Here is a 12,940-nt window from a genome sequence, read left to right as displayed (position 1 = left end):
TACTCAGTGTTGTTTTCTCCCAGCTAGATTGAGTCTATTTGTTTCTTTTGGCAAACACGAGTGTTTCTGCTGCGCTGTCACAGATTTGCTGACAGAACTATTACCCCTAATCGTTTGCAAAGACCCACAATAATGAGAACAACTTGTTTTGCTTCTAAGTGGAGGAATGACAGAGTTCATACACATGAATGAGAAATCCTCACAGGCTTCTCTGAAATGAATCTGGGGTATCCAAGGGGGATGAAAGTGGCAGGTACTCGACCACAGCAGAAGCCATCACCCCATCTGGCACCACCTGACTTCTTGCCAGAAACCTCAGCAAAGAAACCCAGTCCTGATGAGCAGCAAGTTATTTTTTTTGGCTTCAGTTCAGTGCAGCACTTAAGTGTGTGCATCAATTTTTCTATTTAATCAAGGCCATGTGCTTTCCATGGATTTCTGTCATCCTCTGGGACTTCAGTTTGCAGCTGTCAGCATGACATGCACTGATCAGCAAATATGCTTTAAAGGACTAACATGGGCGTTGGGTTAGTCAGGATTAACACAAACATTTCTTACCTTGCCCTGCTCAGTACAAAGGAGTCTTTGACTGTCACCACTGGGCCCAGCTCAGGACACTCTGAATCGTGGTACTGCCCACAGTCCTCGCACCCTGCAAGGAACCAGCCAGGAAAGGTTGGTGGAAAACACTTTTGTAAGACGATTTCCTCCCTCTTTCAAGAGAAACCAGGAAAAATACATTTGTAGGGAGGCAGGTGTTTATTTATATTGCCTAAAAGAACATGAATAATTGAACACTGAGTTGACAGCTGGCACCTGCATAGGTGAGATAACACACACTGTGATCAGTACTATCAGCAGACAACTGTTTAAATTCTCTCTCAAAGGAAAATAAATGCCTTACACCCAGAGTAAATATTCTGCTTAAAGATGGCATTATTCTTCAGATAAAGTGCTGCAACACACAGCAGCTAAAGAGAACCACATCCCTGCCTTCCCCAGGAGCTGGGCTGTCAGGAACAGCTTGGGTAGTGTGGTGCTTCCAGGGACAGGAGGCACAAACCCAGAACCAGCAGCAGAACTGGCACAGGGCTCAGCAGGCACCAGCACGTCCTGGGAGCCCAGCTCTGCCTGGCCACACACACTTCTCACCCACAGGGCAGGACAGACACCTCCAAGGGACCTCCTGGTGCCTTTCCAGACCAGGCAGCTGGCTGCACAACACACCCTGGCCACCTCACTCACTGCCAGCTTAGCTAAATTAACTTTTAGTTTAAGTGGCTGTAAATTACCCGGGACTGAGTGGTTCCTAAGAAACAACTTTCAGACGAGGATAATTTGAGGCTTTCTAAAATAAGCTAACTTAACAGGATTGCAAACGCTTATACACTGCTTCACCGTGAAAAAAATAGCTGTCAAACTGCCCTGCCTGGTCAGCTGCTGACACAGCTTCAGGAGAGATCATCACCCACGGGTTATATTGCTGTGGTGCCTTTTGCATCTGAGCTCCAGGCTTAGAGGGCAAGCCAGGAAAGCCCAGAGGAGGTGTGAAGTAGAGGGTCATTACACGTTTTTTTGGGAAGACATGACAAAAGCCAATCATTCCAAGGTAGATCCCCTCTGGCAAAGCTACTCTGTGCTCCTAACTGGAAGCTTCTCCCCTCCCAGGTATTTGTCCCAGTGAACCAAAGAACTTCTAAAACAAGGGATTCCAAACTGCTTCACATTTCTTCTTCACATAAGCAACAAAACCAAACACATATATCTGACAAACAGCATTTCTGGCTGGTGCAACCCTAAGCCTGGGCACTGCCTCCTGTGGAGCTGTTAGTGATTCCTTCTGCCGAGCCAAGGAATGAAACAACCAGCCCTTCACATCATTTTTCAGCAGAGGGAATTTCCCAGCCTGGTTTGCTGTACAGCATCACAGAGTTATTGTACCTCAGGAAAGGGTCCATGGGTAAATGCTACTCACAGAGCACCAGCACCAACACTCAGCCTACAGCTGTCCTGTTCACTGTTCCACCATCCCCCTGCTCTAGGTGTGCCTGTAGCCCAGGCTGCCTTTAATATTACTGAAATAATTTGGGCTAAAAGCAGATTTCCCAAAGCAGAGAAGGTGGAGGAGCCACAGAGGAACGTGTAAACCTGACTGCTGAAAAGAAATGGACTGTCATCCACAGAGGGTTGTCATAACCAAGGGGACAGGAAGGAATAGGCTGAGTAACAGCTTCTCCAACAGGCTTTGCTGTCCAAAGAAAAAAGCACTTTGTAATTTTCCTTATCTCCTGACTGCATCAGGGCACTCCTCACTTCTGCAAAGATAAGGCTCTGAAAGGTGCAGACAGCACTGCCCACAACTCCAGGCAGGAATAAGCCACAGATTCCACTCACTCCTTTGCAGAGGAATGACCAAAGCCAGGGGGGTGACAATGACATTGTGTGGCATAGCTCGATATCCAGGGGATGCCCTACAGCAGCCATTCCCCCAAGATGTTACACTCCTCATATATACTCGACACTTCCAAGAGATTACAGCCACAGGAGAAACTCTAAAACAAGCATGGGAATAATCATAAAATACCCCAGGGAGACTATATTCACACAAGTAATAAAAAAAATTTCCAAAATTCTCTTGCCTCTGAAATACATATTCAGGGATGTTTATTACTGGGAGTGCTCAGAGCCATTTATAGCAACTCACTTTTTCAGAGTTTCATAAGCAGTCCCCATATCCCATGGGAAAAACTAATTGCAGAGAGCATAAGAAAAAGCTCAAGAGACTCCGTGAGCACAGCCCCCACTGGAAGGGAGGAAATCATGTTGTGTGACACCTTCTGCCTAATCAGCAATGGCATCACATCTCTATTCTTTCTGCTGTCCACCAGAAGCTTTTTATGAAGGGGAAGATAAGGTAACCACCACTGGTATCTCAGTAAAAATGCAAACAGTCAGCACTGTTTTTGAAAGAATCTGGCAGAGGGAGAAAATTGAACTGATAGTTGCCATAAATGCAGCTGTGGAGCCACCAGAGATAAAATATTGGGGATCCAAAAACCATGTGCACCATTCTGACTGGATCCACAATATCTAGGCCCTCTCTGCTCACACCAGGACTCCACATCCCTAAAGTGACACCAGGTCCTGCAGGTCCAGGCTGGTGACAAAGGAGAGGATTCATGTGAGACCCAAGCCTGCCAGCCAAGCTCCTGACCCACCACCACCCCAGGAGCCCAGACCCCACTCAGAGAGCCAGCCTGGCACTCAGGGGTACAGAGGGCACAGCAAGAAGCACAGGCAGTGACTGCCACGAGTGACAGCTGACAGGACAGTTGGTGCATCTTAAACTGGGTTTATTCTGACAGAATTATGAGTGTGCCTGCCCCTGCTGTGGAGGTGCAGGTCCCCAAGTCAGGCCAAAGGTCAGAGTTATCCCCAGACACCCCTGGCTGCTAGAGCTGCTTGTACAAACAAAGGGCTTACACGAGTGTTAGACCTTCAATCTCACTCACTTCAGCCATGAACAAGCTGCTAACTCACATTCAGAGGTTTCATTGTGTGTTTGCCAACAGCGTCAGAATGTGTGTGCTTAAATTACACAGCCTCCTCTCTATTCTTCCATTAGCTGTTTGAGCCTACTCAACATAAAGCAGTTTTTCTAAATAAAATCTTAAGTCTGGTTTAGTCGTAGACAAGTCACACATGGTGGGTGAGAGTGAGATTCTTTTCCTAATACTTACAAATAAACATGATCTCCTCATTGCCATCTTCAGCCATTTTTTTAAACCTGCCAAAATACAAAAGACAAAGTTAGTTGTGAGTTGACTTTTCCTTTCTGTATCACATAAACATTCCTCTGTGAAGTAATGATACTGACTGACCCTGAGTGCACCCAAACACATTAATGTTCCTGCAGGACTATCAATGGAAAATTAAAGGAATTAAGGTCATTAAAAAGCCCTACAGACTGCTGTATCATTACATGTGTTGCAGGCATCACTGCCAAGGGAGCCTCAATGTCTGTGGGCTCTCAGGCATTTCTCTGTGAGGAAATGCTGTCTCCTGCTGTTCCCCATCTCTGACAAACTTCCAGCCACTCCTGTGGAGCCTCAGGGCCAGAGGACAACCCAGGTCAGCAGCAACCACTGCAGGAACAAGGCCCAGTGCAACATTTTATTAAATCTCTGAAAGGCAGATTACTTATTTTTGTAAACACAGTAATCTTAAAAACCTAAAACCTGCAGATACAGTCACAGATCTCTTCCAGAGGCAAAGGTATATTGTGGTACTGAGCACCAAAAAACCTGGGGAAATAAAATCCTGCCTCTGTCACTGGCCTTCCATGAAATGGTAACTGACCAATTTGATTTCACAGTGAAATAAGGTTAATCTACATTCACTTCATTAGTGTCAGTCTACATTAAAAACTTGCATGAACACTAGTGCCCCTAAACAATTAAATTATGGTTGGCAAAAAGTCTGATTATGTATGACTAAACCCACAACACAAGCAGGACCTAGAAGAGAGTTTTTCCCTTTTCTACCCAAAAAACCACTCTCCTCCTCAAATAAGCAATTTTTCCAATGCCCCAGCTGAGAGGCAAAGCAGCACGAAGATCATGACCTAAGTCTGAGAGAGGTAAGGCTCCAAAATAGCGAGTGGCCAAGAAGAGGAGAGGATAGAGTAAGAGCCTGAATCTGTGAGAGGGAAACATGACACACCAAACTCACAGAGCCCTGTTTGAAAATAGATAAAGCACTTGCTACTACAGCAACAAAAGCCAAGCCAGAAATGTGGGAGCACAGCCACTGCTCAGGATCAGGACTGTCCAAGCACTGCCCTCCCCAGCTCCTGTCAGCAGCAGGATCCCTCCCAACACTCACTGCTGTAAGGGGCAAACTCTGCCCCATCTGTGGCACAAGGTGGGCCTTTCTTGGCTGCAGCTTTTGGGGACTAAGCTCAAATAATAGAACAAACATTTATATAAAATGCTGAACAGCAATTCAGAGAATTTCCCCAAAAGCTCTTATCCTGAAAGCAAGGTGAACGATGCAACAGGTATTTAGGAGAGTCCAGGCACAACGCTGCAAAACAAGTGGTGCTGATGTCAAAAATGGTTTGGTTTGCTTTCTAAACAACACTTTTTTTTTTGGGGATGCTTTGCACTATTTCAAGAGAGATATGCTTGACTGTTTTCTGACAAGACTTTAATCCTAAATGTGGCTGAATTAACAAATAAAGGCCTTGGCCAATGGTTCAGGAGTGCAGAGCACTCCACCAAAGGCATCCACGCTGCTGTGTGGCACTCTTGGCAAACAGCAGAGTGGGGACAAGTGACACTACAGGAGCAGCAGCTCAGTCGTGTTCCAGAGGCCACCAGATGAGGATAACAACAGAGGGGCGGGGAATTCATCAGCGTCCCTCAAGGTGACGGGGAGGAAGAGCCCTCCCAGGCAGCCTCAGCGCTCTGCATTAGCGCAGCTCCCGTCTCTGCAGCAGGGACTTGTGCTCTGCACCCATTGTCACCTCTGGCTCCCAAACAAACCCTGCCTCCTGCTTCACAATTCGGATTTACACGCTCCCCCTCCCTGATCTCAGCTGTATTTCCCAGGAGTTTTTGGAAATGAACCACACGATGCCACCCGCTGCAGCTGGTAAACAGAGCCACCATGTGCCACTCACACGGTGGCACTGAAGACAGGCTTCAGAATTGTTTTTTGCCCTCATCTGCTGTTGCTATGGGCCACGGCTGATTTTTTTTCTTCTTTTCAAATATTTGTAACAGAAAAATACTCCACGAAGTTGCTCATCCCACTGCTCCTAATTCTGTTCTTGTCTCACAGGGATAATCAAAGCTTCTGGGTGTTTCAGGTATTTTTGACATAAAACAGAGGAATCATTAGCAGTCAATAATCAGGAGAAAAGCCACAGAAAGGAAATTAGACCAGGTACAGAGCCTAATTCTGATGGCAGTAAAAGAGCAGAAAACCAAATTTTTGGCTTGTATAATTAGATGAGTGATTCTATGCCCGACAGTAGAGCCACACAGCTATGCATAAAAAATTCCAGCTGCAACACAGGCCTCTGAGCGTATCTGGAACCTGAGGGAACCCAAATGAAGACACTGAGGGGCTGCAGCATCACAGCTACCTGCTTGCAGCCCATGATGTGCAAAGACACTGTCAGGGAACCACCTGAGCTGTAAAAATTTAAGAACGGGTGTAAAATCACACTTTCCCCTAAAAAAGAAAGAAATCAGGCTCAAGTGCTAAGCTGAGCCATTTTGATCTTGCTGATGGATATATTTTTTTAAAAAAAGTAGGTCGGAAAAATTAACAGAATGCCTGAAAATCTGTGTTTGAACTTAATGATCAACAAGGTAGAATTAAAGTTACCCTTTCTTCAGTCTGAGAATGGGCTTCCCTGAGTGTGAATAACTTGAGAACACAAGCAGATGGGTGCTGCACATACCCATGTGGAGGGATGTACTTAAAAACGCAGTTTTCCTCGTGGTGTAGTAAAACTTGTTCATGCTACCGCTCAAAGGAATTGCAGAACAAACTATAGTGAGGCCTTGTATTTCTTAAAAAAAAATTAGGGCCATTCGATCAATTATTGTCGAGGAGGCAGACGATTTCTAGGCCAGCCAGGGGGGCATGGAGTAACACAGCAGCTCTGTGCCACCTGCCCTTCCCAGCCTGAATAAACTACACGCAAAGTTTAATGGCCCTGAGCAGAAAACGAGCGTCCTGCAGGAAATTTCCCGAGTGCGGAGGAGCCCCGCACACCGCGGCTCCGCTCCTTTTGTTCCCTCGGGCGCGCACCGCTCCCTCCCCCGGGGCACCGGCCGGGGCAGGGCAGCATCCCCACACCGCCCTCCTCGTCCTCGTCCTCCTCCTCGCAGCCTCTTCCCTCCGCATCGCGCCCGCACCTGGGGGCTCCCACTCCTCCCTCCATCCCCAGCCCCCTGCGGCCAAGCCCAGGCGCTCCCGGCTCCCCGTGCCCTGCCCGGCCGAGCCCGCGGGGACGGTCCCGCGCCCGCCCCTCAGGGACCGCGCCGCCGCCGCCGCCGCCCGCCGGGGCCGGGGATCCGGGAGCGGCTCCGCCGGGTTTTGCCTCGGACCCGCCTCGCCCCCTTCGCTACCGCCCTCCCGGCCGCTGTAACAAAGAACAGGCGGCCTGGAGGAGGCGGCGGCGGCGGAGGAGGAGGCGGCGGGGCCGCAGCCGCCGCCGCCGCCCCGGGAGCGCTCGGAGCGGCCGCCGCGCCCGCCCCGGCCCCGCCGCGCGTCCCGGGGAGCGGCGGGAGGAGCGGCGGCGGGGCGGGCGCGGGGGGTCCCGGGCGGGGGCGGCGGGGAAGGCGCGGGGTGCGGCGGGAGGAGCGCGGGGAGCCGGCGTTACCTGCCCCGGGAATGGCCAGACCCGGATCGGATCCGCGCTCCGGGTTCCGATCCGCTCCGGAAACCACGCGCCAGCGGAAGCCGGCGCGGGCGGGCGCGGAGCAGGGCGGGAAGTGTAGTGCGGCGGGGCCGGCCCTCAGCCCGGCGGTCCCCGGCGTGTCCCCGGCGTGTCCCCGGCCTCGCCGCCCGGGCGGCCGCCGCTCGGGGCCCCTCCCGGGCGGGTCCCACGCCTCAGCCCACGGAGCGCTTGGCGGCGGCGCCCCGGGCCGGGCTGAGGCGGGCGGCGGCCGCGCCGGAGCGCCCGGGTGGCTCTCGCCGGGTTTCCCGCACCTCCCGGAGCGGGCTGGCGGAGAGCTTGGCAGAAATACAATCACAGGTTAGGTTGGAAAAGACCTCCAGGATGATCCAGGCCAAGCTGTGACCCAGCACCGCCCTGTCCATCAGACCGCGGCACTGAGTGCCACATCCAGCGTTTCTTCAAACGCATCCAGGCGTGGGGCATCACCACGTCCTGAGGAGCCCGATCCAATGTTTAATCACATCAGTGGAGAAATCCTTTCTGATGTCCGACCTGACCCTCCCCTGGCTCAGCCTAGGTCATTTCCCCTCGCCCTGTCGCTGGGCAGAGAGCCCGATTCCCACCTGGCTGCACCCTCCTGTCAGGGCATTGCAGGGAGCACCAACATCACCCCCGAGCCTCCTTTTCTGCTGAGCAGCTCCCTCAGCCACTCCTCAGAGGCTTCTGCTCCAGACTTTGCTGCCTTTCTCTGCACAGAAGCTGCTCAGGGGCTGTCAGCCGAGCCCTGGCCATGTACAGGAGCGCCTGGGCCGCCTTGGCCAAGCCTCACCTGAGAGGACGTGGTCTCAACTTGCACCAGGGAAGGTTCAGGTCGGCCATGAGGAGGAATTTCTTCACATAAAGCAGGATTAGACACTGGCCGGGGAAGCTTGGAGTCCCCATCCCTGGAGGTGTCCAAGGAATGCCTGGACGTGGCACTCAGAGCTCTGGGCTGGGGACAAGGTGGAGGTCAGTCAAGAGTTGGACTCAATCACCTTGGAGGTCTTTCCAAACCTAAATTATTCCATGATTCCTCTGTGATTCTGTGATTCCTAAATCTCACTTTCTGGCAGTACCAGGATCATCAGTGCCCAGCCCTGCCTGCCAGCACAAATCCTTTAGGGGGGTTTAAACCTCCAGGTTATTCCTCCACCCCAGGCAGCAGCCAGGGCAAGGAGCATGCAGGCTTTTCGTGTTCAAGCGAGATGCCCCAGTGTTTTTGCTCTGCTGAGAAGTGTTGCCTGCAGTGGAGTCTCATACAGTGCTCCCTGCCACCATGGTGTGGCTGGGCAGCCTCCACTGTCAGAACACCACTGGACATCAAAAGGTGGTGGGGAGCTGGCACCAGCTCTGCTTGCTCCAGGGAATGTGCTCTTCTCACAGCTGGCTCCATCTTTAACAGCTGGCAACACCCAGGGCCTTTCTCCATTGCCATCCATCCCCTAAAACCAAGGACCAGTTCCAAAAGAGAGGTGTAGAGAGTATTGTGAGAATGGGCCAGGCTGGAAGGGACCACAGGGGTCACCAGGTCACATCTCCCTGCTGCGGCAGGGCCATCCCAGAGCACAGGGCACAGGGCTGTGTCCAGATGGTTCTGGAATATCTCCAGCCAGGGAGACTCCACATCCTCTCTGGACAATCTGTTCAGGGCTGGGTCACTGCACAGGGAAGTTCTGCCTCATGTTCAGGTGGAACCTCTGTGCACCAGTTTCTGCCCGTGCCTCTCATCCTGCGGCAGATCCATCCTCTGGGCATCCCCCCTTTGGCTATTTATACATCTGTTTATACACATTTATACAATATTTATACACATCAATGATGTTCCCTCGCAGGTGTCTCTTCAGACTGCACAGCCCCAGCTCCCTCAGCCTTTCCTCCCAGCAGAGATGCTCCAGTCCCTTATTTTGTCACCCCCTCTCCAGGAGCTCCTGTCCCTGCTGTGCTGAGGATCCAGGGCTGGACACAGCACCCAGAGGTGCCCCCGGGGCTGGGCACAGCACCCAGAGGTGCCTCAGGGCTGGGCACAGCACCCAGAGGTGTCCCCAGGGCTGGGCACAGCACCCAGAGGTGCCCCCGGGGCTGGGCACAGCACCCAGAGGTGCCCCCAGGGCTGGGCACAGCACCCAGAGGTGCCCCCGGGGCTGGGCACAGCACCCAGAGGTGCCCCCAGGGCTGGACACAGCACCCAGAGGTGCCCCCAGGGCTGGGCACAGCACCCAGAGGTGCCCCCAGGGCTGGGCACAGGGACAGGATCAGCCCTGACCTGCTGGGAATGCTCATCCCGAGGTCCCCCAGGCACCAGGGCCATGCTGTGACTGTCGTGTCAAGTGCTTGGGGAAACTAAAACAAGCAGCATTTGGAATTTCATAATATTGTACGTGGCAAAACAGTGTTAATTTCAGGATGGGGAACCATTTCTTCTTTCAAAATGACTCACCAGCAGTTTTAAATTACTACAGGAGTAGTAAGGGGAGGTTTTTTAAAGGAACTTAACTGCAATAATTTGCTTTTTCAAGGACTGAAATTGACTGGTAGTTTTTGTATAGTCTGCTTTTACTGATTTTCCCTGTATATCTCAGTACATGGATTTCTGCCTGATTTTCTCCAGCATCCAGCACACCAGAGTGGCTCATCCTACTTGCATTCACTTTGTCAAAATAAGTATAAATTAATTCAGTATAGTTATCTGTATGTTTACAATGCATGTCAGTCTGGATCCTGCAGCTCCAAATTTCTTTTTTCTGCATTAACCTCATTGTGAAATTGCATCTTATGCCAGGCTTACCTGGGTAGAGAGGTGAAAAATTGGAGATCCTTTATTGTTTAAGAATGATGAACTGGAGGGAAGAGCATGGTGCCACACTTGGAGCTACATCCATTCCTGCTCTCCCTCTGACAGGTCTTGGCACTTTTGCTAACGTACAGGAATGGCATCACACAAGGTAAAAAACCCTCAGATTAGGTAAAAAAAAACCAGATTAGAGCAGGGAGGAAAAGAATGAAGGTTTGTTAAGAGGAGACTATCAGGAAATTTGAGCTAAGCACTCAAATAATATAAAATGAACAGGCATGTAAATGTGGCCAGTAACTCCCAGTAAGGGAATGTAACATTTGTACAAGAGAGCACAGCCCTCAGCTTTGGAAGGGAAATAGAAACATTAGTGTGGCTATTTTCACATGAATGCCTTTGTTTTGTTGGTTTTTTTTTTTTGTTGTTGTTGTTGTGATGGTTTAAATGTTGGGCTTGGGTTTTTCCCCCTCAGTCTGGTAGGGCTTTGTGGCAGCACTGATTTATAACATAACCTTTTCAATTTCAATAAATTAATTCCCAGGCTGTTCTCATTCTAGTAGTGGTGTCTTCCCCATAGGATCCAGGCCCTAAACACTCCTCCCCCTCTGCTCCCTAATTCAGGATATTATGATATAACTGAGAGAAAAAAAAAAAAACACAACAAACCTGAATAACCACAACGAGCTCCACAATTCCTTCTGCCATTAGATTCCTCACCCAATCCGTGTTTCAGGTGATTTCTCAAGCAACAAGGGGCTGCCTGATAGGCTGGGGCTGTCAGGAAAGAACTCTGCTCCTGAGCAAACAGGTAAATGGTCTGTGTTAAGCAACAGGTCAAATTAGTGAAGGAGAGTGGAAAACCATCTGTTGCACCTGGGTATGTAGGACAGCACAGCACACAGAGACAATTGGCTTTTATTGTATGTACAGCAGGAGTTACTTCTTTAAAAAAAATCCTCTTAGGTTTTTGTAGTGATATAATAAATCTGTACATCATAGATTTCAGAATCGCACCAACTTGAGTTTATGTATGCACAGAAAGAAAAATACTCCACAGAAGAAGTGACTATGACAGTTGATGCTAGAAAAAAAAATGTTTTACTCCACCTGGAATAATACAGAGCATAATACATCATTGGGAAATACAGATTTATAGTACTGGGAAGACCTCAGCTCACCCTTCCCAGCTATTTTCACACCATGCCAGCACCTTGCATAGTAGCAGTTTGGATATCCTGAGTGAAGTGGTATTATTCACCCTTAACTTAAAGTAATCACCCTCGTTATATAATTAATCTGGAGTTGTTTGTCACCGAGGCTGAGGCTTAGCAATGTGCAGAAGCATATGCTGACTTTAAACACATGAATAAATCCACTTAGGCCCTGTGGAGGTCAGAGCATGAGGTCAGCTGTTCCCACTCACAACAGGAATGTCTTAGCCCGCAGCTATGGCACAGTTCATTCTAAAAGCACTTGTCTCATCAAAGCTCAGCTCTCCAAATCAAAGCCTGCAATGAACTCAACTGAAAAATCCAGGCAGCTCTCACCTTGCTCTGGGTAACACTCAGAGCTCCTAGGCCTAAAAAAGGTGTTAAAAAAAGAGCAAGATTCTTATTTTGCTTCCCCACACACATTTGGTAGCGTTTTATGCTTTCACCTTTGTTTTTTCCTATGATGTTTTGCACATTAAGAACAACAGAACTCTGCAAGAAATACACAGCAGAAGGTTTTCACTGGAAAAACACCTAGAACCAGCAAGGAAATGCAGTACCAGGAAATGCTGTAAAAATCCACTGATCCCCAAAACTGTCGTAATTGCCAGCCAATTTCATCAAAAAAGCAGCACTGTAAATCCAGTCCTCTCAAGAGCAAGAGAGTACAAGGTCTGCATGGCCTGGAGCCCCAACCTGTCCCCAAAGAAAGAGCAGGGAAAAAGAAAACCTGTCACAAAGCAGAAGAACCAACCCCAGTATTCATGCCTGCACATTGTATGACCTGTCCACTAAGTTGAAGAAGTTTGGCAAAGGTATTTTGCTTTCAAAAGGAACTTTTTTTCACCCTGGCATTCCTTGTGCCTCAGATTCCCAGGTTTCATATATTGTTAGGAGTGAAATGACTCTAATTTCTTCCTAGGACAAGTAGGATATGAAATACCAATGACCTAGGCATAAAGTGTTTCTCCTCCTCTGTGAAGTGACTTTGAAAGGGATCTCAATCACTTTAAGAAAGTTACTTAGCTTGTAAGGATCTCATTGGAGATCCTAGATAATTTTATTGCTTTCATCTACAAAGAGCAATTTAATTCTTGTACTATTTACTGAGTCAAAATTCACACTAAAGCTAAGACGAATCTTGGTGAAGATAGGGTTTGTCTCCATCGAGGCAAATTTAAACACCATAAAGCAAAACAAACTACAAACACAAATTAAGAAGTTGCAGGTATGGGCAGAAAAATTCTTTAGAAAGTAAAAGCAAGCCTTCATCTCTCAGTCCTCATGAAATAAATACCATGCTTTCTTTGCTGTACAGAACACCCAGAAACACAAAAGTGTGAGAAAAGGGACAAAAGGAGTGAGTATTTCACAGGTCGTTTCCAATCTACTGTTCTGACATCATTAAATTGCAAGGCAGTAAACAAGAAGTTTTCAGTGTACTAGTATCATATAAAGATTTTATCTACTGTTCAAGTTGTT

At 49.1% G+C, this 12,940-nt stretch overlaps 1 protein-coding gene across 6 annotated transcripts in view; it reads right to left on the bottom strand.

The window, feature by feature from the left end:
• The window catches only part of PRDM15 (PR/SET domain 15), a 34,684-nt gene extending 27,005 nt beyond the window's left edge, over positions 1–7,679 (bottom strand). For 2 of the 6 annotated variants that reach the window (XM_063393152.1, XM_063393153.1), the window contains exons 1-3: positions 7,400–7,679; positions 3,741–3,787; positions 559–652 (exon numbers count right to left, since the gene is read on the bottom strand). In XM_063393152.1, the coding sequence (XP_063249222.1) occupies positions 559–652; positions 3,741–3,777 (131 nt within the window). In that variant the 5' untranslated portion in view covers positions 3,778–3,787; positions 7,400–7,679. Of the gene's footprint in view, positions 1–558; positions 653–3,740; positions 3,788–6,472; positions 6,904–7,399 lie in introns of those variants that run through there. The other 4 variants (XM_063393149.1, XM_063393151.1, XM_063393155.1 and 1 more) reach the window with 3 other exon arrangements.
• Positions 7,680–12,940: the final 5,261 nt, after the last annotated feature.

The sequence above is a fragment of the Prinia subflava genome, chromosome 3, assembly GCF_021018805.1.
Source record: "Prinia subflava isolate CZ2003 ecotype Zambia chromosome 3, Cam_Psub_1.2, whole genome shotgun sequence".
NCBI lineage: Eukaryota > Metazoa > Chordata > Aves > Passeriformes > Cisticolidae > Prinia > Prinia subflava.
Note: the sequence above shows the minus strand (reverse complement) of the source record. Positions and strands in the feature narration are given on the sequence as shown.